The sequence below is a fragment of the Hypomesus nipponensis genome, chromosome 8, assembly GCF_054491055.1.
Source record: "Hypomesus nipponensis isolate SF chromosome 8, ASM5449105v1, whole genome shotgun sequence".
Lineage (NCBI taxonomy): Eukaryota > Metazoa > Chordata > Actinopteri > Osmeriformes > Osmeridae > Hypomesus > Hypomesus nipponensis.
The window spans coordinates 9,418,946-9,445,919 of record NC_140368.1 but is presented as its reverse complement, the minus strand read 5'-3'; the positions used below and the strand labels follow the sequence as shown (position 1 = coordinate 9,445,919).

General features: G+C 47.3%; 1 protein-coding gene across 10 annotated transcripts in view; it reads right to left on the bottom strand.

Annotated features, from left to right (window-relative positions):
• The window catches only part of kiaa1217 (KIAA1217 ortholog), a 69,097-nt gene that overhangs the window by 15,675 nt on the left and 26,448 nt on the right, over window positions 1-26,974 (bottom strand). For 7 of the 10 annotated variants that reach the window (XM_084702653.1, XM_084702657.1, XM_084702651.1 and 4 more), the window contains exons 3-9: window positions 17,617-17,697; window positions 16,337-16,532; window positions 13,870-14,068; window positions 12,874-12,967; window positions 4,533-5,338; window positions 2,582-2,686; window positions 1,991-2,040 (exon numbers count right to left, since the gene is read on the bottom strand). In XM_084702653.1, the coding sequence (XP_084558779.1) occupies window positions 1,991-2,040; window positions 2,582-2,686; window positions 4,533-5,338; window positions 12,874-12,967; window positions 13,870-14,068; window positions 16,337-16,532; window positions 17,617-17,697 (1,531 nt within the window). The remainder of the gene's footprint in view (window positions 1-1,990; window positions 2,041-2,581; window positions 2,687-4,532; window positions 5,339-12,873; window positions 12,968-13,869; window positions 14,069-16,336; window positions 16,533-17,616; window positions 17,698-26,974) is intronic. The other 3 variants (XM_084702654.1, XM_084702660.1, XM_084702655.1) reach the window with 2 other exon arrangements.

The following is a 26,974-nucleotide window of genomic DNA, read 5'->3' as shown; positions in this document are numbered from 1 at the left end:
GAGCAGTCTGGCATATCTTTGAGGACACCATGAAAACTTTAGGAACGCTGCAATCCTTTTTCGAGGGCGGTGAGCGAGCGGGGTATGGCAGGATACCACTCTCTTATTCCGAGCAGATGAAATTCAACACACTGCCTCAGGTATTGCGTTATACACGAACACACGCGTTACATCTGAAGTGGAAAAACCCCACCATGGCTCTCCTGTGGGGATGTTGTTCCCCCTGCTCCCTCTCCTCTCCCCTGTTCTTCTGCTGAGTACGAACCACTGGCACCATCCACGCCAGTCCTGCATTAATGCCTCTCATGTTTAGTGATGATGGGCCGTTCTCGCCCCCTGGGTCTCACCATCTGTGCCCGGAGCAGAGCTCTGCTTCTTCAGCTGGCATAGCCTCTAACATCACGCCATCACCTCCATCCCTCCTGACCAACCCTCGTCACTTCCAATCACGGTTAGGAGAGGACCCGGGGGTTCCAAACTGCCGGATGTTTGCAGCGTGAGCAACGTGACTCTGCTCACATGCCCCTCAGAGGCCATCCTTATCTTTGGAAGTGAGAAACAGTCCAGAGCCTGTCAGAGTCCCCTGTTTAGTATTTGATTTCAGTAGTTCCTGTAGTGTTTGATTGAAATGGGACACAGGTAGATCTTCAGTCGCTTGGTAACCGCCTGGGGTCCCAGTCTGGGTCAATTCCATTTGATTTCAGTCAGAACAGGAAATGGTATTCCAATAAGTAATGCATTCAAGCATTGAACCTCCCTGCACTGTTTGCATTTAAAAAATGTGGTAAGGCCTTTTTCCATTATATAACGGAATTTTGCACCCATTTCTGTTCTGTAGTTGGATCTGAAATGTTCTGTTTTTCAATGATGTTGGCAGACAAGTCCCCTGGCAGAAGTGCAGCCCCTGCCCAGATGAAGAACAATAGGATAGAGAGAATAGAGAGAATATTCATCGGAGAGCCCTCTAAAGATCTGTCTTTGCACAGAGAAAAAGAGAGAGAGAGAAACAGACCGAGCCCAAGAGTGACAGGACTCACTGCCATTGTCCTCGTAATCCCTGAGCACCCCTAACCTCACAGCCTCTCCCTCCCTCTCCCTCCCTCTCCTCTCTTTCTCCCTCTGCCTTTATTCTCCCTCAGTACTTCACCCGACAGCTCCACCGACCTGAAGGGCAGGTTACAGTGAATGCAGCACTTGTGTCGCTAGTTAGCCGCGTACTGAACCTGTATACCTTTCCTTCCCTTCTTTCGGATTAGTGCCCCGAGACAATGACCTCAAGTATTCAAACACGGTCTGTTTTATAATGCATCTCCCTGTATGTGGAGGTTTTGGTGGAGGATTTACAGGGGTTTGAGATGAAGTTAAAGATTGAAGCAAGGTCAGTTTCTCGTGTTTGATGTGATATGTGATATTTGAGGCATGAGGAAGGTCTTCTCTTGGTGTTTGGTGAGATTGTGGGGCACCTGCATGATACAATCTAGCCTGGTATGAGAAAGGATATCGCAAGATGAGAGACCCTTGCTAGACACTTGAGTAATGTTCTTTTTATTCAATATTTTTTTTATTTCTATTTGATCAAGCCCACAGATGAGATGGAATAACCCATGGGCCTGAGAAAGACCGACTGTGTTGGTCCAAGTCATGCTTTCAGCAGCCGATATTAGCTTGGTGTTTTTTCTTCCTGCCTGTCTCACCTTCTCTATGTCTTCACTCACTAACTCTCTTTGCCTTGGTTCTGTGTGGGAGACGAGAAGGGGACTTGAAGGCTGATATGAAGTGGCGATGAGAAGATTTGGCTGGATAGCTTTTCTCCTCTGAAGTGGTGCACATGACTGACCATGCCGATGGAGGTTAACTAACTTGTCTGGGCCGTGCATCACAGGAAGGCGTATTAAGTCAGGACGCTACAAATGATCTTTTAAGATGAGAATAACACAGTTACACAAGAGTGTCCTGTAGCATAATGTGGTATGTATTGGATATTACTGACCTGCACTGTGTGAACTGTGACTTGGAGAGGCTGTCTTCGTTGATCTCTCACTGAAGAGAGGGACAGAGAGACACAGGGAGAGAAGGGGAGAGAGAGAGACATTGGTATTTGCTGTTATTTCATAGTGGAGTCGATTCTCTAGGAAGTTACAATAGGAATGAATGTTAAATATTAGTGGAAAACATATACATTCCGACAGACAATGTGGTTGACATACAAAGAGGGTTAAACATGACAGTTGTTAATAAGCTGTTTGAGCTTATCCCAAGTCTCTAACATACACTTGCATTGTCATGACAGTTAGCTTCAGTTCTCTAAAGAACATGCTGAAATGTAGTCAAATGTAGTGTTGTTATGCAGTCAGGTAAACCAACCAGACAACAGCCATTTTGGGGGGGATAGAGGGGGAGATTCAGGAAAATGACTCCATGTTATACCCTGGGTACTATTTCATCCTATTAGTGTTTTGTTTACCCTGCAGTAGCTGACTGATATGATCACAACTGATTCGTATTGGCTGGACAGCTGGGGTTTTTTCCTTCTAGAAAACTCCCAGGCTGCATCACTCTTGCTCTTCTTCTACTTGCTTACCTGAGAGGTTCCTCGGTGACACTAGAGTTTGGACTCTTTAAAAGTGCATGCTGAACAAGACCAGTCAAGCTGGCAATCTGTTGCTCCATAGCCTTCATTCGCTGTCTGCAGGAAACATCAGAAAATCAAGCTTTTAACACTGGGGCTTGTGTGGTTATTAATTAATGCCGTAATTTTTTTTTTTTACAACTCAGCCTAATCATGAAGGAAGTACCTGCATTTAAGGCTTGGTTGAGGAAGCTGATTTGATCTTTTGATTTAATATATATATATATATTTTATGTATGGATTAATAAACAAATGGCGGGCAAAAAATAAAAGTGTCCTAAGTTTTAAAATAACTTTCCTAAAGCACCCAATACCTGATTCAGACACAGAAACCCTATACTTTGGTCAAACATGTCCTGAACTGCACACCTTTAGTATGTCTGCAATGCCCTCCCAGTCAAACCACTCCAGTCATCTGGATGTAAAACAAACCAACATCAGTGGTTGGAACAAGCATAGGGCTGTCTGGTAGATTAAGCCCCCTGGCTTCCGATGAGTCTAGATCATTGGGGCTTTCCCATTCAGAGCTAAAACAATAGGGTGAGTCACGAGTTACTGGTGCTCGGACGAAGACGACACAGAACTCATCAATTCTCATATTACCTTCGAGTTATTCAGGGAAAACCGTGATAGGGGAGTGAATAGAGCTCCTTATCAGGGGCTTGGAGTCAGAGCGGTGAGGCCATGGACAAATAGCAAGGCTCTTGTGTTCACATGTCATCACTTGTCTAATGGGGGCTGTGGAGAAGCAGGAGGGGGAGGGAGGTAGGGGGAAAAAGGGCAACTGAGGACAACGAGAAGGTCTGTGACTCAGGATTTTGTTGTATGGAGCCAGAGACCTCTGAACATATAGCCAAACAGTGAGGGGATTGTTACCTGGCCGACCGTACTGTCCAGGCAACACCTGTACTGTGTGCACAACATGCTGTATCTGAGTGTTTGGTGAATGTACCATGTGGTGTCTGGAAATGTCAACTCGTTTCTAGGTCATGGCCCCCCTAAAGACACTCAGGCAGAGAATAAGTCATTTAAGAGGAGAAAAATAAATAAATAAAAATGAACGTCAACAAATGCCTTTGTCACGCCAGTTCCGTTGGTGTGGTCGCGCCGCACAGGTGGTCCTCATAGATCTGCTCCAGCGATCAGCCCGTTCCAGGAGCACCAGGTCTTACTCATACCACCTGGTCAATATTTTCTTTCCCCTCCCCGCTTACACCAACTCCCTGCCTCCATGTGAAGGGCCTCCAGGGAAGCCTTCTGTGAAATGCCAACTGGACAGCATCGCTCCCCCGGGCTTCTCTTGTTTGTGTGCCCGTCTCGCTTCTTCTGTTCAAACCCAACTGACCACACTGCCCGGCTGAAAAACCCACGCCAGTGTGCTGTACAGCTTTGCTCCAGGCAACCCAGATGAATGTTGTTCAAATAACCAAGCCAGAGAATATACACCAAAATATACACTGCATACAGGTGGCTGTGAGGTGCTATCCTGTTACTGCGCTTGGTAAACACACCTAGTGTGTCATGGCAGCCAAGTTCTACGGAAATAAAGAAATACTAATCCACACTGTCTGGCCTGCAGCTTCCAGGAGGATTGTGGGTAAGCTGTTCACACAAGCAGAGCTGGTCACACACGCAGATCCGGACAAACTAGATCCAGCTAAAATAGACACAAGCCAGGCCGTCCAGTCTCAACCGCTGGGTTCGGCTTGACTCTGTTCACAAACACATGGACGAAGGCCGGGTCTCTACCCTTGCAGAAGATGAGGATGATGAGGCTTAGGGTTACAACAGCCCAGCCGTACTGTTAGGGTGGCAACAGGGATGCAGAGTTAGTCCATGCTCCATGCTCCACCTCCCACCCCCCCCCCCCATCTATCCCACCTTGGGTCCCCGTGAGGCTTACCGTGTCTGGGGGTCACTGGCCGGCGGGATGGGCCCATGACCCTGGAGGTCAACCACCACAGGAGAGCCCATGTTGCTCCTGGACCTGGCCGCCACTTCCTCCTTCCTGAAGGACTGACGCACAGGCGAGGAGCGCTCCATGTGCGTGGCGTGGGGGGGCGGCACACCTCCGTGGGGGGGCGGGCCGCTGTGGATGTCAATCACCCGGACCTCAGTCATCCTGTGTGGCGAGGGGGGCGGGGTCTTGGAGCCAAGCGTTGGTAGCTGGCTGTTGCGGGACTTCTGGCGGTAGAGGACGGGGTGCTCCATGGTGTCCGTGGGGCTGGGCCCGCTGTAGGAGCCTGTGGAGCGGATGGAGGACCGGTGGTAACCCCCCAGGCCGTGCTCAGGACTCTCCCCAGGTGGGGGGTGCCCTATGTGGGCAGAGGCCAGGCTCATTCTCCCATCGTGCAGCATGTAAGGATCCGCGTACAGCCCCTCGTTGCCCCGGGCCAAGCTATGGCTCTTCCCACCTCCCATGTCCTCATCCGGCTTGACGTCCCGCCGCTCCAGAATGGCGCTCGGGCAGGGGGACACGGAGCGGCCCGGAGGGGTGGCGGTGGCAATGCGGTCCCGGGGAATGGTGGTGTTGGCCGGTAGAGGCCCCTGGCGAGGGCCGAAAGGGATCCGGGAAGGCGAGGGGGGCAGGGAGTGGGGGGTGGTGGGCGACATGGCGCCCTGCATGGGGTGGAGGGGCGGGGGGCCCATGGGGGGCTGCCGCAGGGGGTGCTGGACTTCTCGGCTGGCGTACATCATCTCTCTGTGCATCTGAAATGCAGAAACACAGAATGAAACACACTTCAAGCCACACACTCAACATCAGATTTACAGCAAACCCTGGCAATCTTTGTTAGCGAATAGCAACATCAAGGGCCCTATCTTGCACCCAGTGCAATTGACTTAGTCAACGACGCAAGTGTCATTCCTAGTTTGCACTCGATGCAAAGGCAAATTTTCCCTCCACAGACGCACATCGAAATGACTTTGCGCTCCCGTGGGCGGTTCAGCGAAAAAGGAGGCGTGTTCCGGCGCAAACGTTCCCTGGTGCTATCTTGCAGTTTCCGAAAAACAATTCCGCAACTGACCAGGAAAAACGTGGTCTAAAGTCAATGGCGCATTATTCAGATGCTATTTTAAGGGCGCAAGCTTGGTCCGTGCGCACTGCTGGTGAGGCCAGTCTTCTTTCTGCGAAGCTACGTTACATTGTTTTGATTTATGGCGTGTTACATTTCTTCAATGAATATAAAAAGATTTTCATAAGAAATTTCTATGTATGTGAACTTTATTTGTAACAACTGTGGCAATTTCCTCCCATGACTGTTTAACCGAAGTTAATTTGGTTAGGTTTCTTCTCCCATGCCAATCAGAATCAGAATTCGATTTATTCGCCATGAAGCTTATGTTACACAAACACGTGATTTACTGTGGCAGGAAGGTGCAAACAATAAACTGGTATAAATTAAGTACAAAAGTACATTAGTTAAACTAATTCTAAGAACTAAACAATTTACAAATATAACAATTAAAAAAATAAAATATATGTAAAAATAAGAATAATAATTTGAATGAACAGCATGAGCGGGCAATTTAGTGCAATGAGAAAACTGCTCTGCCTTTCCCATACAATGTCATTTCTCTATATTTTACGGCTTTGACGAGAATGTTGGTCTCCTCCTGTGAACTGCTCCTGGCGTGCACCTGGCAAATCCGCCGTTATAATAGCAATTCGCCATGGAACAAGCGCTGCTCTTAAAGGGAATGTGAGATGATGCTCTGATTGGTTTATTGCACGTACGCCCAAACCACACCCATTAGTAATGTAGCTACTTCAGACCAACCCTTTTTAGATTTGCGCCAGGCGCAAAGTCATTCATCCCGCCGGCAAAATAACAACCAAGCTGAAGTCACGCCCACAAAGTTACTTGCGCTTTGTGTTTTGATACTTGCGTTTCAGATCGTCAAAATAAGGGGGTATGTCTTTCTTGGAGAATAGCTGAAACTCTTGTTTGTTTTGTGTGTGTCCTGCCAGACATCCCACCACAACGAAAATAAAACATTGCTCTAACCCCGTTAAGGCTGTTGTTTCTCAAAATGTTTTGTGACAAGATTGAACCGTCAGCAAAGAGAATCAAAGAACAGTTGACACACACTTTTGCACAGTAACATTCCATTTCACTGAACAATCCTTTATAAATTGTACTCTGCCTCAGATTGTGAATAAAATACCACTGTACAAGATTATTGTCCCGGATAACTAGCATTTCACATTTCTTTCAAAAGCTGCAACATTTACCTCCAGCTTTTTGCCAAAGTTTACATAGTGCTCAGAAATGTCAAGAGGCCTCTCCCAGATAACACTGTGGCTTTCCAAACAGTCTCACATATGAAAACACTATGTGAGAAGGACCTCAGCTATGCTGGCCTCGGGGGCAAGAAAGTAGCTAGTTAATTTGCAACAGATTTGTTCTGGCACTTTTCTTATTTTTTTGTTTTTTTGGGGAACAGGAGGCCGGAACAGGCAGCTATGGCCTTGTCCTGACCACCCATTGAGGACTGCTGAGTACTGATGGATTATGAATTCCAACATGATGCAGCTACGGTTGTGGTTAAAAGTTAACAGAGTGAAATCTCACATTGTGGATTACATAGCTGACAGTGAAACTCGGCAGTCGGAAGGCATGCAGGGATATGAGCTCAGAGGAATGTGTAGCTAACTTGCAGGTAGGAGCCTTGCAGTGGCAGTGAGATCATTTCATCAAGGGTTTCGGTGGCGAGTCACCTGCAAATTTAAAAGGAATCCGCCAGAGAAAGTTTCCGTGTGAACATCTAGTCTCAATCTACACAATGCTTCCCCATACCATGCATGTATAACAAACCCTTGTATTACAAAAGAAGAAACTTGGGACTCAATGTGACTCCAAGTGATAATAAAGGTGACATCATAAAGGATCACAGCTGAATACAGGCTAAGACTCTGTTGGGTTACACGTCCTTGTCAAATTATAAAAAAAATACAGAATCAACTTTGTAGAGGGTTATACAAACACTCACCACGTTCAAGGGAAGCTGCATATTTCCAATCAGAGGTGGGCGCAAATCTATGGACTGGCAGTGTGAAACATTGCAACAACTTGTGGCAGGAGTCTTGCAAACTTTGCACGCAACCTTGAATATTGTCAATCCTTCTAACTCCCTCCTCTGTGCTGCCAAACAATCAAAGCTTTGTTCAGACGAAGCATGAGTCATAGGTTACACCTCAATGAGAGGTGAACAGGTCACAGTTTTGAATATTGTCGGACAAGGATTCTCTCCGACTGAAGGTCGTTTTTGCAGAGTAGCACACTGTCCAAGTCTTTTTTTTTAAATATATTTAGGTAAACATGTAGTCTCATAAAAATAATGTGAAGCACAATTCTTATCTGAATGATTCAAGCTCCTTCCTTTAAATGAGAGAAGGTGCGACAGCACACTAAGGTGGCAGCCTGTGTCTGTGTAGAATTGAAAAAGCAATAAAGGATAAAAGCTTGTATCAGCGAACTAAGACAATGCCTGGGCTGGGAACACTCACAAAGACAAACAAGAACTTTACGTCTCTACAAGGTTCCTACCCTGTAAAGGAAAAGACGTCTACAAATATCCTGGAGATACAGGTCTGGCCAGAAACACAGTATTAATTTCAAAAACTTCAGAACAGCATGTTCTAAATAAATAAATCAAAGGCTTAAGATGGTAGAAGTACAACAACGCCTTAACTTATTTAGATTAGTATAATCATACCTAAATACACTTGAGTGCAAAATGTCTATTTGTCTTGTCTTGTCTTTGACTTGTTATTGTCTTTGCCAAGGTGTGCAGTCGAAGGAAAAGTACAGGGGAACTACAGTACCAGGGCTGGGCAAGCAGTGCTGTACTGTATCTGGGCAAGCAGGGCTGTACTGTATCTGGGCAAGCAGTGCTGTACTGTATATAAGCACGCAGAACCATTATTCTGCTCTCTGGTACGTACCACAGCCACACAAGACAGCTATGGCTGTCAATCACAAGCAGATGCTATTGTACCTTACAGGGTCTACAAGCATTTAGTTTCTCAAATATCATGACCTTAAGGGGCAACGGTCTGGATTTGGTCAGTAGACCTATAAAACTCTGGCTAAACAAATCATAAAATGAGTCTTCAGATGTGAGGCTATGAGGGGTTAAAATGGGAACATTTGGTTTGCATTTGGCTCATGTTGCTTTTTTAAAGACTTTTTCCCTTCTACCCCTTCCCTCTTTCTATTTCTCCCTCTCTCTCTCTCGTTGTTATTAGAAATACAACATGTCTGGGAGGAACTCATAAAGACCCCTCGATACCACACGGTTGTTACTTGTTAGATTGAAGACTGAGTCCAGCTGTACACCAGGTCGACATCCACAGGCTAGCTAAAGATTAAGCTGATGCTTAAACTGAAATAAGAATGCCAAACTAAACAAATATGTATCCATGGAAGGCAGAACGACAGTATATTAGCCTACTGTTGATTCTACCCTGGAAACAGCTGACTGTGATGAATAATCCTCAAACACAGCTGATATAACATTGTTAAAACCAGGTGCAAAAATAATCCTCAGGGAAACAGTTCTTTATCATCAATAAAGATTTAAGTAGCACTATGTCATTAAGTGTGAGAATAATATTTGATAAAGATTAAAAAGGGAAAAAATTGAAGATAACAGGGTATTATCCTGAGGGGAACCACCTTACAGTGAACCATGAGCCCGAAGTTGAAACTCTATGTACAAAACACAAGCAACAGCAAACACTGGTGTTGTGTACACAAAATCACTTCACATGAGTCTGTTGAGGGGCCAGCAGCTATTGATGTTCAAATATGCAGAGCTGTGAACATGTTGACACATGAAGATTTGAAGCTGACAGAGCAACATTTTTCTTGATCTATTTCAGAGTAATACTGTAGCTATTGCTAACTGGACCTAATTGAACATTATGACTTCATTTACAAACCAAAAAGAGCTGTTTATTAATCCGATGATGCTCTGTACTATTTAAATAATCTGAATGGAAGAAAGAGAACATTTGGTATTATGGAAGGAGAAAAAAATATTGCTAGCTCAGTACGACATGGTTCAGGCAGGAGGACTCAGCAGTAGTGATTACTTCCTACTTTATTACACACGATACAATACATGTTTTGCCATAATGGTTCTGCTCGCAGCGGCTCCCTGCCGCACCCAAAGGAGACACCGTCTCGACATCCGAGCAGAGAGCAGCGACGCATCCCCCCATGACAGGAACACAGAACCAAGGGTGGAGGCCGGGGAGGCGGAGGCAGCAGGATTGAAACAGTGAGCATCCTGTGTCGCACTAAGCAATGCAGAGTGCAGCGATATCCTGTTAAATAGGCCCCCATACCCAGTGTCCCCCGACTGTGTGATAGGACGATGATAGTCTCCAGCATGAACCAGCTCCGCCTGATTTCAGTACGAAACTTTATGAAGAACTTCACGATAATACTGATATAAAGAAACACTGTTCAGCCCACCATAGACTAACCATCCTCCAACCCCTCTCCCCAACCCTCCCCCCTCTTCCCCCCCACACAGTGTTTGAACAGGTGCGGCTCTCATTCAATTTTAGTAGTTGTCCCTGCTTCTCGAATGCCAGTTTTTGGCTTTCACAATAAAACGAGACTTGCCAATGCAAGGCGGTATCAGAAAAGGCCTTTGTCTCGGAGGGAACATCTGCAGTCTGAGCTTAACATCTGTCAAAAATAAAGCTACTGATTATCTTGTGTGTGTGTGTGTGTGTGTGTGCGTGTGTGTGTGCATGTCGGTCTGTCTGCAAGGGGCATTCTGCCATCAGCTAATCAGGCCAATTGTAAAAACAGGGCACTGATTCAGACATTCAGTCATTATATTTCATAGTAGAACATTATCCTCGATTGATTCATCACAAATGTAATTTCTTTGACTAGTTCAAGCTAAAACAACTGTTGCAGATTCACTTGCCTACAAATTCCCATTTGATATCAAATGCATGATGCAACATGTTCTTGCAGCATTTGATTAAAAAACAATCTAGACTTCGATGTCTGCTTTATTTCGAAGGGGAAATCTGTACCATGTGACCTGCAGGTTCACACTTGACATTTTGCTAGATGTTGATTGGTTGGGACAACACGAAAGAGCTCAGTCTAATCTGTACCAAGCCTTGTTATGACCCATAACCATAATCTAACCTCTCTCTCTCTCTCTCTCTCTCTCTCTCTCTCTCTCTCTCTCTCTCTCTCTCTCTCTCTCTCTCTCACACAGAACATATTTTCTTTCTATCATTCTATCACACACACACACACACACACACCCAACATCATTTCTTATACTCCTGTCTCTCTCACACGCTCTTGCAAATACACAAACTAACATACAAACTGAATAAATAACATGCAAAGAAACATGGTGCATTTCACATGTCTAATGTGTTGCGGACCACACCTAGCAGAAGAATCCAGATTTCGTCTGTTGAGACAAGAGTGTGTAACAGCTTGCGGGCTAAACTGCTTCATGGTGCTGATTAGAGAGTCCACATCAGAGACAGAGAGGCACACATCAGCAATAACTCTCCAACACTCTACTAGGGATGCATAATGGCCTGCCAGTCCACCTTAAGCACTAGATCATAACAAATATAATATATCATATAAATACATTCAAATAAGAGAAACAGTGCACCCGATTCTAGGATGAACTTCTGCGTTCTCCTCCAGCTCAAGTTAGATTGACAGTGTTTACACAAAAGAAGATGGAATAATTGTCTGGAAAGGAACGACTGCTTCAAAAAAATGAAATTCATATTCCGCTGGCACTGAGCTGTGTGCTAAACAACTCCGAAGGCCTCCCTAGCTACGAAATGTAACTAGGGACCTATGAACATTGCTCGTCTATGTTAAAAGCAGCTAGTGCTATCCTAAAAAGGTTTTCTTGAAAGATTCCTTATGAAGTGTTGCACCTCCAGTTTGGAAGTTCTTGCTCTCTGCCTGCTGATCCTCCCAAAGCCGCTCTCCATCCTGCCTTATGTGTGTTCTTCTCCCACTCATTCTCTTGACCTTTGAGAGCCCCCTCAAAGAGTGTTACCATCCAGGGCAACACTTTCATAAGCTTTTAGAGGAATTCAAACTACCCCCCCCCCCCCGCACTCTCCCCCTCAGAGTCCACAAAAGCACCTGCACTCCCTTTATCTAGGCGAAATCATATTTTCCCCGGGAGAATGTGAATAGTATTCATATAATGCTGAGGATGTTTCCTAGCAATCCACGTAGAGAGGGGAAAGTAGGGTGGGTAGATCAAGCGTCAGAGCCTGGATTACAGAGAGAGACAGGGGTCTGCTGGCCCGAGAGGATTTAAGGTGGAGGAACACACAAGGAATGAGGTCTTAGGAAGCTTTAGTTCCGTGACATCGACGGGAAACAAAAATAATGTGTGTGTGTGTGAGGGAGGGAGCGAGGTGGTGGTGGTGGGGTGAGATTAGGGGGAGATTTGGAGAAGAATGGAGAAAGAAAAAGTCCTGTGAATCTAGGTTCAATCCCTCCTCCATTCATCCCCCAGCAACGTTGTAGTGAGACGTGCATGCGGGGTTGCCTCCACAGGGCTGCCCCTCCTCTTCAGCCCTCCCACTGGCTGGATTGACACGCCCTCACACCCCTCCACCCCATAATCAGAAAAAAAGGCCCCGTTAAGTAGCTGAGGTGGTGGGGAGCACAGACCACAAGAGTGTCTCGATGGGCGATGAGTAGAAGGAGAAAACAATGGAAAGGTGGAGAAGGGGGTCAAAGACTTGGGGAAGGGGGGGGGGGGGCAGAAGAGTAATAAGTGAAGGAGAACTGAGAGGAAAAGGAGACTGGATACGGTAAGGCCCATTGATGACTGTGCCAGTGCACTGTGACTTCCCAGACAGGCCTGTTCTCTGACGTAGCCATTGGCACCCTGCCAGTCGGTGTGACCGACACTCATAAACAAGTCCACCTTTATCCTTGTTACTCCGCGGGTGTGGTTCTGGGAATTACACACTCACTCACTACCAACAAATACAATTTCTATACACACAATAAAAATGGTTCAAAGTCCAAACCTAACTTCATTCTAGTTTAGTTAGAATTACCCCCCAGGTAAGGTTGGCTGTCGCTGTATTTGAAAAACACACACAACAACAACAACAACGGTGTGGCCTAGCTAAGATCAGGGACCAATGCTTGGATGACCAGCCCATTTCAGTGGAACCCCCAGATGGGTGTGAGCTTGGTACTCACCCTGGCGTCTCCGTTGGTGGGTCTGGGGCCATGGCTGAAGGCCTGCGCCGGGTCCTTGTGGTACACCTTGAGGCAGGAGTGGTCTGTGATGTTCCTGTGGGGAAAGACATCCACTGGTAAAGCGGTGGCCCAGAGATCTCCGTCAGAGAGCGGCCGGTCCTGCCTGGACCTGGGTCTCCTGTACCCTGCCATGGGCCAGTACTCAGCCATGGCCACGTCGTACCCAGACAGCCTTCTCCTGTAGTCAGACATCGCGCCAGACTTCCATCCGTGTCCAAAGATTCGAATTATACCCGAAGCCTCAAATGACTCATAGGGAAATCTGCAAACGGCGTTGTGGACGTTTTGTTGACTGAAACTACGAGTTTTCTCGTTTTTTCGGATATGTGCTCGGTGCTGATATGTAGAGTGCGGCTTCTTGAAATGTGTTCTCTACCTCTGTGCTGTATTAGCCTCGGTAACCCACGTGACAGCTTTTTACTGCTGTTACATAACACAAATGAGATAGTCCCAAAGTACACATTGAACACAGTACACGGCTGAAGTCGAGGTATAGCTTTCGGAAAGAGGCATTGATTATTTTTCTGGTGTTCTGCACTGTGTTTGACGTTCTTCGGAAACAAACATTGAACAAACATTGAACAAACATTGAACCATGGAAACAATCATTTGAATAATAATACTCAAGGAAAACAGATTAGGAGAAGAGGGTTTTTGAGAGGGGCTTGTGAGTTGTCGGGTAGCCTCTGTATCCGCAGCTTTATTGATTTTGTTTGGAGAGGAGGAAGTGGACGAGCAGGCTGCTCCAGGCCAGGTCACTTCCCGTGTGGAGAGGGCTTAGACAGGAAGTAGCAAAGGAAGGGGGAAGAGGAAGGCAGCAGGGTAGCAATGACAACCTGGGAGGAGGGGTTGGGGACACACACACACCCTGAAGGATCTGCTTCCACAAAGACAAACAGGCACATCCATGGACACGACCAGACCCAAACCACCCACCTGACGTCGGTGAGCTCGTAGTAGACGTTCCTCATGTCGTCCTTGACGTAGACGGCCACGCTGGGGGACTCCAGCATCTTCATGGTGAGCTGCTGGGGGAAGGCGCTGACGAACAGCGCCCGCACCGTGTCCGAGCTGGTGATCTCGTTGGGCATGCGGATCTGCTTGGTCTCGTCCCCGTACTGCAGGTACAGAACGCCTGGGGGGCGGGGGGGGGGAGGGGGGAGGGGGGGAGTCATCAGGTCACCTGAGACAGCGTGTGTTCAGATAAGTCCAGTATGCCGTCAGAAAGCCATCTTTTAGGATTTAGTGGCGTTTATGGGTCCACAGGGGTTATGGGGGGTGTTCGCTTAAGTACAGAAATGATGTGTGTGTGAGATTCGATACACAGAGAGAGAGAGAGAGAGAGAGAGAGAGAGAGAGAGAGAGAGAGAGAGAGAGAGAGAGAGAGAGAGAGATTGTAAATGTGTGTCTCCTGTAAAGATCAAAGATGGCACATTGAATTCCCTTGTGGGCTGTGTGACTGAGAGGGCTGGGGGAAGAGGGGGCGGGGTGATGTGTGATGTGGGCAGAAACATGTAACTTTACATCAAAGTGTCCTGCTCCAGTTCTTCTGAACTAAGGGTGTGGCTACTTCACGGTACACCACCAAAACAGATGTCTCTTAGGATGTCTTTTTAAGTCAACGCTTATAACACAGCATCATCATAAATACACAGGACTTAAAAACCTTCCTCATGGAAACACCAGGATTTGTACAAGATTTTCCTTGATGCAGGATTTTTGGGGGGAGGCAACACAATATTGAACAATATGGTTGTGCTGTTACAGATCCTTATTTCTATTCCTTTCCTCTGTTCCACCCTTTAATGTTACTCTGTGTCTCTCTCTCTCCATCAATGACTGGGCCAGTAAAAGCTCCCTAATGTGGGTGAAATATTACACATGCTACATGCACCTTGAAACAGGAGAGATGGAGAAGCATGACTTTGGGAAACAAACTGCTGAGTTGCTCAGTGGCCCACACACACACCTCATTATGAGTTTCCCTTGTAATAACTTCACAAATGTGTTTTTCTTTTATACAAACTAATATTGCCCCTTCCTTGGTTTGCGGTTATACTAACAGCACAGAGCAAGTCACCACATTATTTGAGACTTCACAATACATACTGGAGCATTCATGTTATCTGGCTTTCACCAGTGTGGGATAGGGTTACAGAGCAACATGTGGGTGCTCATTGGCCAATTTCACTCAAAATGAAAACCAAATGTTCAGGTTGCAACGGAAACAAATGAAGTAAAAAGAACAGACGTTCTCTGATTCTTCTCTGGTTCTCCCGGACTTTAAACAGACTCAACTCCACTCTGTCCTCATGCCTAATGGGACACTGTGCTCCACCTTCGACCCAATCCCAACTCAAACTGCAGGGACCCCCTGGTAGCACTTAACTCCACACTTTCCGACAGCAACACAAGCTCTCAAACCTACAAATCTATGCCGTATTGAAGGAAGTAGAGAAACTTACTGGACGGATTTAAAGAACTTCCTTGATTCCTGCAGCGTCTTGAGGAACTGCAGTGTTCTGAGTGAAAGTGCTGTGCTGATCCCTCTGCCAGTGCTGGCTTCTAGGACGAACCATGTGTCTCAAAAGACCAAACTGGGAGTGTGTGTGTGTGTGCGGGGGTGGAAGGCCACCGAAGGAACTCTGGGTAATGTTCCCCTTGTTTCTCCACCCCCTTTCTCACCCCATAAACGCTCTGGTGTCACAACGCTTTCTGCAGATGTGTGTGTGTGTGTGTGTGTGTATCACGTGGTACGGGAGTATAGAACATTCTTAGATTTGACACAAAAATGTTTAGCTCCAGCAAGGCTAAAGCTGGAGCTAAACCCTCTTTTTCAGAGACAAAAAAGCACGAAGAGCAAGACAATGATTACCTTCCCCACATAAAAGGAGTTTGTTTACGCTCGTAAGTCACCCATTAAACTGCAATATCCTGTCAGTTGGACTGCAGCACATGCTGCGATGGGAGAGCTCCCTTGTTGTCCATGGCCGCACACAACTTTGGGGATTTTTCGACATTGCAGTTAATGAAGTGGCCGAGTGAATTGATAACGCGCCTGTGGTCTCTAATCCGGTAAATAACATGACGGCACATTGTGGGGCTGTGTTCTGTAATCTCCCGGTGCAGGGGAAATGAATTCTAATTACAGCTAAGCTCAGAGATGGGAAAAGAGGGGGAGGAGAGTAGACTGATGTTTATGTGTGTGAGAACATGGATAGAGAGAGAGAGAGAGAAGAGAGAGAGAGAGAGAGAGAGAGAGAGAGAGGGGAAAGAGAGACAAGACGGAACTTTGGATGGTCGGGTCCTTGAAACACGCCCTCACATGCAACACGGTCACACATGCCTGCCGGTGGTTGGCAGTGTAGTGTTGCAACACCTGCTGGCTGGCAGAGGTAGCTACCTAGGGAACGGTCCTTGGTCTGGTTGGTGGAGCGCACCACAGGCAGGCTGGCCCTGGATCGGCTGCCACGGGTGAAGGCGCTGGGGGAGTCCGCCTCCGACATGGTGTCCAGGGACTCAATGGAAGCCAGGGAGAGATGCTCAGCCTGCTCCCCAACACTGGGCACAGGGCTGGGGCCGTGCTTAGGGCTCCTACCCTGGAAGGGTGGAAGAGAGAGAGAAAGAGAGAAAGAGAGAGAGGGAAGACAAGGGGTCAAACTCACAAGACCACACCACAGCAAACTGATTTACAGAAGAGAAGAGCAGAAGATTATGCTTTAGTCTTCGAAATTGATAGACTAGTTTCAGCCGTCAGAGAGTGTGCAACAATTCAAGTCAGAACACACCTGTTCAAAGGTTAAAAAAAAGAGTACATAAAATGCCTATGGAGGGAAAAATCTGTTTCTAATCTCACACAATTAGTAACGCCAGAACACTATGCGCTGTAAGCATGCCTACAAGTTGTCGAGAGCCCATGTTAACTCGATGTCAAAAGAAATACATTTCAGTATTATCTTTTGAAGACTTACCAGTTACATTTACATGCTTCAGAAATGTGTTAACCGAGACCCCAGAAAGAGTGGAGCACCAAGGCTTTGGACGGCTACTAAACGTGAGTGTTTGAGTGCTTGTGCATTTACGTTTAAGTACTTTAGTGTGTGTGTCTGTGTGTGTGATGAAAAGTCATCTATCGAGCTGGGGCAGTGTGTGAGTTAATAGCTGGGGTCAGTGCACACAGAGGCCTTTATGAAAGTGGGCACTGCTGCTTTGCTTGTGCCAGGGAAATAATGGGTTTGTAGACACGCGGCCAGGGCCGTACGTGCACGAACGCGAGCACATCGAAACGCCGACGCACACGTGCACACACACACACACAAGCACACTCATACACGCTCACACACACTCACACACACAAGCACACTCATACACGCTCACACACACACTCACGCACACGAGCACCCTCATACACACTCACACACACACACTCATACACACGCACACACATACAGTTTGGGTGGGTTGAATGGGACAAACAATTGATGAAGCTTTCTGTCCCCCCCGTGGCTTGCTTGGCAAGAGGAGCTGGCATGAGTGCGTAGGGGCAGAGGCTGAGGCAGGGAGGCACAGCAAGGGGGCACACAGGAACAGAGAGGTGAGTTTGGATGCAGGAACTGAAAACACACACAGGGAATCCCACACACTCATGGGGAATGATGCAGATAAGGTCAAAGGCAGACTAACTCTGTCGGGCGATTGTATTTTCAGCAAGTACTTCTGAATGTCGAGCTCGGTGTGAAGAGAGGAGAGCATGACCTGCAGGGACTGAAGGAGGGGAAAGAGGAGGAGGAGGGAGAAGGGAGGTATGGGAAGAAAGGCAGGAGTGGTGGAGAGGGAGAGGGAAGATGGAGAGATGGAAGGAAGATGGTCAAACACATATGGAAAAGCTCATCCAGTGATAAGAAAAGAGCACAAACACAGAGAGAATCCATTCAGCCCCAGTGCTATCTGGTAGATAAATATCTTTTACATGGACTACAGACTACAAGGTTAGTGTAAACAATGATCTCTGTGATTGACCTTATCAGCTGACATCATACTGTAGATAGTGAATGACTGCAGCTACGGTACCTGCCTGTCATTCTAGATTCTTGGCTAATGTAAGGCTTCCTTCTATAGCCGGCGTCCACACTCGTAATCATTCTACTATCGTAGAGCATGCGTTTCTGCTGAGTCATGGTGAAAGGATCCAGGGCCAGTGTGTGTGTGTGTGTCACCTTAAGGGTGCAACCACAGAAGCAATCTTACCTGACACAGCAATATATAACCCCCCCACCACCATCCCCCCTGCCCTCCACAGCCAGAACAGATGACTCAAGCCTCCGTAACTCCTAAAACTCAATTAACAAATACGGACTCAATCCAGCTGGCGGATGAACGTGATCCGGTGGCTGACGGAACCTCGTCAACACGGCGGGGTCAGGACAGGGGGGCGGGGTCAGGACAGGGGGGCGGGGTCAGGACAGGGGGGCGTGGTCAGGACAGGGGGGCGGGGTCAGGACAGGGCGGCGTGGTCAGGACAGGGCGACGTGTCGACTCAAACCGGGGAGCACGCCGTGAAACCAAAGCCGTCGTCCTGAATCTTTTATGAGCAGCCAATTCCAATTAGGCTGAGAAATGAACCCTGTCTACCTACACTGGACACTTACAACTCGTCGCTGCAGGCCGGATGATGTTTGAGGATTGTGACTGAGATAGATATGGTGTTGAAGATCCCACCAGAGTGTTTTGGCAGAGGTGAGTGACAGCGAAAGGTTGAACGGGAGGACCTGTTATGTAAAATGAGACTTAGTGCTTAGTGTTTCCTAAGGAGACACGTAATGATGTTTACACACCGGGCCCCAAGCACAGAACTAACACATGATGAGCTGAGGAAGGTCTCTCTTTCTCTCTCCATACTATATATATTTATAGATATAGATATAGATATATATATATACTGTATTACATTATACATCTGACAAGCACATTTGACACCCTGCTCTCACAGAAAACCATTTCCCGTCAAATCTCCACACTTCCTGTGGCTAGCTCCAGATGTCTCAAAACCACAACTCGGTCGCCATTGGCGACCATAAAAAACATACCCCCCCCCCCCCCCCTCGAGACACATAAACCACCAGATCACTAGGTGGTTAGGCAAGAGGAAGAAGACACACCCACATTCTCACTCTCAGTGGTTGGTTTTCCCATGGCAGCTGACAGCAACCCCAGCACTTCTACTGCTCTGCTGTGTGACCAACACACACACACACACACACACACACACTCTCATACACAGTCTATACTTATTCTCTCACAGTGGTGATGGATGACAAACAAGTTGAGTTGAGCTGCACTTGTCACACGCTAATGTAAACGAGTAGAGGAAGTCGTTTTTGAGCTGGCCGTTGATGTTTTTTTAAGCCAAGGCCTGACAGAGGTCAGACAGGGGTCGAACCATCACACACCCTTGTTGAGTTGCTCCCTAGGAAGAAACTGAAAATCTCACTGAAAATGCATGAATGCCATAAAATGAGTCAATCCTATATCACCACAAAACCCGTATTAAGAGAGGCAGGCTTTGCCTTAGTTCTGCTTGAATCTCAGAGCGCGTTTCCTCGGGCGTGCACACTGCGGACGACCCTGTTGAGAAGTGTTTTATGTCTGATCCATTTCATACTGGGGAGACTTTGCGCACGGTGAATCCCCTTTATAGTCTTGGTGTTGGAGCAAAAGCAGTGGTGTGTTTTATGTGCGTGTGTGTGTGTGTGCTTGCCTGTGTCTTGTACCTGCGCCAGTGTGTGTGTGTGTGTTTGCCTGTGTGTGTGTGTGCTTGCCTGTGTCTTGTACCTGCGCCAGTGTGTGTGTGTGTGTTTGCCTGTGTGTGTGTGTGCTTGCCTGTGTCTTGTACCTGCGCCAGTGTGTGTGTGTGTGTTTGCCTGTGTGTGTGTCTATGTGACCTAGCTAACCTTTGTGTGAGTCTTTTGTTCCAGGAAAGCTGACCTGCGGGACAGGACATCCTAGCGACATGAACAGCCATCTGATATGGGTGTGTGTGTGTGTGTGTGTGTGTGGATGGGTGAAGAGAATGGGATAAGTATAGTGTGTATCTGGATTTATGTTCATATTTCAATGCTCCCAAATCCCAAACAACCTCTGGTATTTTCCGAAGAGAAAAGGCTTAATTTGAAGCTGTGAAAAACAGAGATAAAAGTCTAAACCTTCCTAAAGAGAACCCAAAAGCTCCAAACAACATCCAAGGCTAAGCGAAAACACTAGTGTTTTTCATTTCATGCCATGCCTCATAATACCTTCATTTCCTAAGATCATACTGGTGTCTTACCACAGAGCCCACCTGACCACCAGACAGATAGGCAAACAGGCAGGCAGACAGACAGACAGGCAGGCAGGCAGGCAGGCAGGCAGGCAGGCAGACAGACAGAACAGAGAGACATACAGACAGACAGGTAGGCAAGCAGGCAAGTATGCAGGCAGACAAACAGACAGGCAGGCAGGCAGACTGACAGACAGACCAGCAAAGACAGACATGTCAAGCAGAGAGCTGGTGATTAACTTAATGATGGTAGTTAAGCATAATGGCTTCTCCTGTAGCTGCCATTGAGGGGTGGGTGGGTGGGGGCCCTTCCCCTGGCTGCATAAGACTAAAACACGCGGCCAACTCCCTCCATCATCTAGGTAATGGTAGCCTCAAGGGTAGCTGTTCACCTCCGTGTCCACCGCACTCAAAGTGGTCGGAAACGCCAAAATACAGACAGAAATAGCAGCACAAGAGCTGAAGTGTTTGGAAGAAGGGAGATTGGCTTTGTGTAGCTAGGCCCTTGGATTTGAACATGTTTCTCTCCAACGTGAAGGCTAAAACTCAACTTCGGATTCCAGTATATTGTACTTTGTCAAAAACAAGGAACAGTTACTTAACTATCTCCGTTGACATACCTATTCACACACGCACCAAACACGGGGGCAGATGAGAGCGCGTTCCTTTCTCTCTTCGATCGAAGTCCAAATTCAGAAAAACATACAAATACACACACACACACACACACACACCTTTTTCACTTAAGATGGTAATTAGCAGAGCTCCCTGTGGACAGGAGAGAGTAAGGAGAGAGGCGTAGAGGAGATAGAGGCGCTCCATCACTCTGCTGTGTGTAATTAACTGACCGGGTCAACTCCCAGAGTCACGCAAACAAACCCAACCCGATTTGGCTCTGGCACCGGTTAACTCTGTCCTGCCTAGACACGCCATCTGTGTTTACCGGGACCAATCCGACAATAAGCCTGTGGAACGTAAGCAAACGGTTGCACTAGAGATATCTAAAAACAGCTCATTATGTTTGTTGATTGGACTCTATACGGAGCACACCTTCCTGGAGAGCTGGGACCGGGGCTGTCCTGTCTTGCAAGCTTGGGCCAGTTCACCCCCTTCCCGACCCCAGTCCCTGCCCCCATCCGCAGCCCCGGTGCTAATGACTCCACCTAAAACGCCATCCACTCTCTTTCCCCAACCCCCCACACCCCCCCCCCACCCCTCCGCATTCCTCTCCTAATCCCCCCCCCCCCTACACACACACATCACAAATCCTCAGACGACCTTCTGCCAGACGAGGCCGGCCCCTGCCTCGTGTTAATTGGTTCGTTAGCGGAGGAGTGGGCGTGAGGGTGATAGCCCTCCTGAGCGGTCGCGGCGCGTTCCTCATGGCGTGCGGCCGGAGCCTGCGGTGGTTTATGCACAGTGGCGTTTATAGCACTTCCCTCGTCAATCACATTACCACATGATCAACATCTGGGGCCGGGCCAAACGAAAACATGCGCTCGGCGTGGCAGATGACACAGTCGTTTCTTTGTTTGCTGGGACAAGCCTCCCAGCCCAAAGCTGTGCACTGCAACAAAACAGATATACAGTAAAGACAATAATACGATCCATCTATAACACGTCCGTCAACGAGACAAAGTTAGGACTTCCGCAGCAACAACAGTTCTGTTGTCCTCCCCGGACAGGAGACGGCTAGCCCCAGCACACTGCCACTGCTGACATTTGCACAACTGATTAGCACTGTCCGACACTGCTGTCCATTCAAACCACCGACATGTGCGTAAGTAGCACACACAGACACAGGCACACACAGACACAAACACACCATTGACAGGTTTGTCTACACTACACAATCAGCTTATTAAAATCCCAAAACTTCCACAGACATAGATGTGGATATGGAAACAGGTGAACACCTACCCTACAGTCCCATTACTTTGACAAGCAAATCAATATCCATTGATGTAAATGTTTCTATGCTGATAGGTGCTTCGACACACACACATACTGTACAGACACACCCACATGCATGGATGCAAAAAAGCTCACTTACAAAAGTTGGTTTTAGTATTATGAAAATGCAAACACACAAGCCTAAACAACACCCAGAAGCATGTGATTGTACTCACAGAGACAGAAGAAGAAGCTCTCGGTGTTACCCCTGAGGGGCTACCAGACAACTGCCTCTCCCTCCTGCAAACCTCCAGTCCAGAGTGGAAACTCCCTGCCTGGCTGAGCGTGTACCAACACACACACGTGAGCACGCACGAACACACACACACTGAGCTTCTCTTCCTGCACCGTTAAACGCATACACATATGGGCACATGCACACACTAATACACACAGAGCTTCTTTTCCTGCTTCGTTAAACACAAGCTCGCACACACACACACACACAGAGCTTCTCTTCCTGCTGTTATTCCAGACCCCCTGTTTTGCCTTGTCGTCCAGCTCGGTTCTGCGCCCCTCCTCTCCCTATAGAGCTGATGACTCCCCCGCTCCAGCAGTGTCCCCTACACACACACACATCAACATATGCACACACACACACACACACACACGTACACACACAGATATCCAGTGTATACAGACACAAACACACAGCCTGGGACATGACACATACTCCACTGTCAACTCACATCCCTGTCTGGAGAAACCATCAGAGAGGAACTTGCAGTCACATACTCTCTACAACCGCCCTAGGCTCTGTCTGGGAGAACACATCTGTAAGGGGGAGAAAGAGATGCCACTTGTGTCCAGGAGAGACCCTCGACCCCAAAGATACCCCATCACCACTGATGACTTCATCACCAGAGGACAGAGGAATATTGGTTTTTTTAAATTATTATTATTCTCTTTTTTTCTTTTTTTTCTTATTTTATTGTTAGTATTGTCCGTTACTATCTATTTGATTATTAAAATCTGCACTGTTACAGGCAGCTCAGCGGCACAAAGCTTTTCATTGTACTTGTATACTTGTGTATCCTGTACATATGACTATAAACTCGATTAAACAGGCCACAATAATTTGCTTGCTGCTAGATTCGCTTCACACCTACATGTTTATTTTGTTTTTGCCACAATTCTCGCAATTAAAATGCTCTATTCTTCTTTTAAACAGGTAATTTTACAGTATTATTACCCATACATATTGTTAGATCTTACCTAACAAAAGAATAAAATGGCGCAGATTGAAAGCGTACTATAATTGCTACAAATAAGAGTTGTAGGCTAATGTTAGCTTTTAGCTAGGCCCTCTAATGTAGCTGCCTCTCCATGGAGGTGTTTTGTTTCAGGGTTAGTTTGGCTGCCTATTGTGTGAAGTTGTGTAACTTTACAGCTCAACAGCAAAATAACAGTTGTGCAGGTCTGGGCTTCGCTGGGCTGGCATTTACCCGTCCTTTACCTTCACGCCCTTCATCCACACACACACACACACACACACACACACACACACACACACACACACACACACTAAATGTCTCTTTTCATTTCTTGCAGTTTCTCTCTTCCACACTTTGATACTCTCTCTCACTCTCTTTATCCATCTCTGTCGATCTCTCAGATATACTGCACAATTGCTGAAACAGTACTATTTTGAGTCGTGACCAGTCCAGACTTGCTCTAATATCCACACACTACAATCAGATTGCAAAGAGTTTGAAAGCTTCGAGTGTGTGTTTTTTAATTGTGTGCGTGTGTGAGAGAGAGTGAGAACTTGGGTAAACTATGAACAAGCTAGGGGACACACACAGAATAAGAGTGGACCCGTTCACAGCTAAAACCAGTCTTGCACCTGGCAAGTCAGCACTTTTGACAGTCTCTTAATAAAATGTACACCCAATAGCCTGAAGTTTTAAAGAGGCAGGGCTGCATATAAGAATGGGATGATGATGTCTGTGTGTCTGTCTGTGTGTGTGAGAGAGAGAAAGTCTTGATCTCCCCTCACAGAGCTGAGTGATCATCACCTAAGTTCAACACACAAGCATGCACATGCACGCACCCAAAAGCAGACACAATGGCACACAAACAAACTCATGGCCAGGGAACACTGCACCATCACATTCACACCCTATCCGCCCAACAATGCAGTTGTGCAACACCCAAAATACCGCTTCATTCAGTCACTGAAAGAGTTGTCTTGAGCATAAATCACTGTCGGAGCACTTCGACGGAGAGGACGTGCCCAGGCTCCTGGAAGCAGCGTGGTAAACGCCAGCGCTGCACATGTCGAATTAGGAGTCCGTCAGAGAGCCCTGGCACTCCTCAACACAGACTGTGTAACGTTATCTCTGTATCTCCTTGAGCGGAGATGGGCTGAGGGGAGGAGGTCGGGAGGGTATGAGATAGGACGGGATAGGAGCCGGGAGGAGAAGAGAGGGGAAGAGGGGAAGAGGAGAGGGGCCATGAGAAGATGAGACTAGTGGAGAGGAGGACAAGTTCATTTCAACAGACACGCACCATTAGTCAAACATTTCATGAAACATGACAGAAAATAAACAGGCATTCCACTCCCTCCCTGAAAGTTGCAATCTTTTATGGTCGTTCATGTACGCACAGACACAGACACTCGCCAGCATAATCACGTAAACAGGCAGGTCTATGTTATCAATCAGTACTGGATTTAGCAGATTGACCCCAGATGGAGCTCTGCTCTTTTCAACATCACTGTTGCCTGTCATCCCTTTTCTCTCCTCCTTTCACGCACTCATTCTTCATCTGTTCATTTTCTTTCTCCCTCTATCTCATCTGACCTTTACTCAATGTTCTTGTCACCTTTCAGGGAACACTCCCTGTTACAAGCTTTGGGCCTGAACAAACACAGACCCACACACACCCACATACACACACCTGCTGACAGAGAGAGCCAGGCATCTCTCTGCACCTCTATATCCCTGCTCCCGTGACGGTGGATGACGGCTGTGGTTGAGGATGATGACCAGCATCAGCCGGGCGCTATCAAGAGATAGAGCTAAGTCATCCGTGCGAGAGAAACTCAACCCCCCACAGTCAACAGACAACATCATCCTATGAAGAGCTTAGTTTTGATGGCTTTTGCCAGCAGTGAGATTAAGGAGGTTGCGACCAGTTTCATAACTTGACAAAACAGATGTTGTTCAGCACAAATCCACCTACAGCTGACCCCAAAGCTTAAGTATCATAAAGTGGCCACGAGGTTTTCAACAATAATGGATTGGAGCAGTAATTAGACATATCTCGCTGTGGCTCTTTAGGTTGTGAATCATGTCTCAAAATGTGGAAAAGCAATAAATCAAATCTGTTCTTTTCCCTAACTTCCCAGGTGTTTCTCCATATCTCTCTCTCCTTATTACACTCATTCTCCCTCTCCCTGAAAAGGAATGCTATCCAGCAAATAAGAGCTTGGGGTGGGGTGGAGGGTCAAGATGGGTTTGGATCAGCAGAACCAGATGCTCCAGTCATGGTCGTGTTCCTCACTCTCCACCTCCAGCGTTTGAAGTGAAGGCCTCTATCTTCAGCCCCAGGTCTCTGCCAGATGTCTGATCGCATGCAAAGAATCGCTGGGGCTGAACAAGGTGAGTGTACTTGTGTGTGTGTGCATGCCTCCTGTTTTGCGTATGTGTATATTTGTGTGTGTATCGAAGAAAAACAATATGGAATGGCCATATTCCTCTCCAGCCCTCTTGGGGCTGTCTTTTTGATCTGGAGGTCAGATCCGAGCTTGTCGTTTCATAACCATGAAGGCTTCAGCACTCGACTGCCAGGACAGATCAGGACATCCATGCAAACCCTGCAGGATGATTATATATCAACGGTATTAAAGTTAAACTCCTTGAGCCAAATATATATATATATATATATATATATATATGTTTGAATGCGTTGGTGTGTGTTTAAAATGCATTTTGTGTGTTTTTTGAGCAAGCTCTTCCACAGTGCGCTGAGGAGTTATCCTGGACCATGAATGGGACTGCAAAAACGAAGCCCCATCTTGCAGGTTGCTCCCCACTTGCCACCGTTCTGACTAACGGCTTTAATAGCTCCCTCAGGAATGTGTGTTTTAAAGTTCAAGATGTCTGTCCTGTATAAACCCCTCCCTCCCCGCCCGCCTTCCCTCTCATTCAACCAGGAGCGTTACAGCAAAGAAGAAAAATCTAAACCTGTCCTCTGTGAGCTATCTGTTTCATCGTAGCGGAAACAGAAGCCACTAATAACTCGGTGTGATTCATCGCTTTTGTTGTAAAGTAAAGCCCGTCTGTAAACAAAGCTTTGTCATACCTGAGAGAAGGAGAAGGGATCTGACCTGACTAGCTGGTCTGATTTACACAAGTAGCAGTGTGCGTGTGTGTGTGTGTGTGTGTGTGTGTGTGAGTGTGTGTGTGTGTGTGGGTGTGTGTACGTGACGTGTGTTCTTTCTGTGTCTGGTGTCTGGCTCGTTATCAGAAGCTGATGAGAGCAGGGCTGGGCTGGGCAAAGACCTCTGTCACACAAGGCTTAACCCCCCACCCCACCTCTCAAAACCACCCCCTTTTGTGCTGCAGGATTAGGCCCAGACCAGGCGCCACTCTATGGGTCACTTGTCCCCATAGTTGGGGTGGGGGGTAGGGAGTGCTGGCACGGAGCGAGGTCAGGCTCTACTGACCCCAACCCTCACACCTCCGTCAACCCCCCCTCAGCCCCCCAGGCCTAGCAGGTCAATGCCTGCATGTGTCGTTAACCCCCATGCCCTCCCCCTCCCCCGGA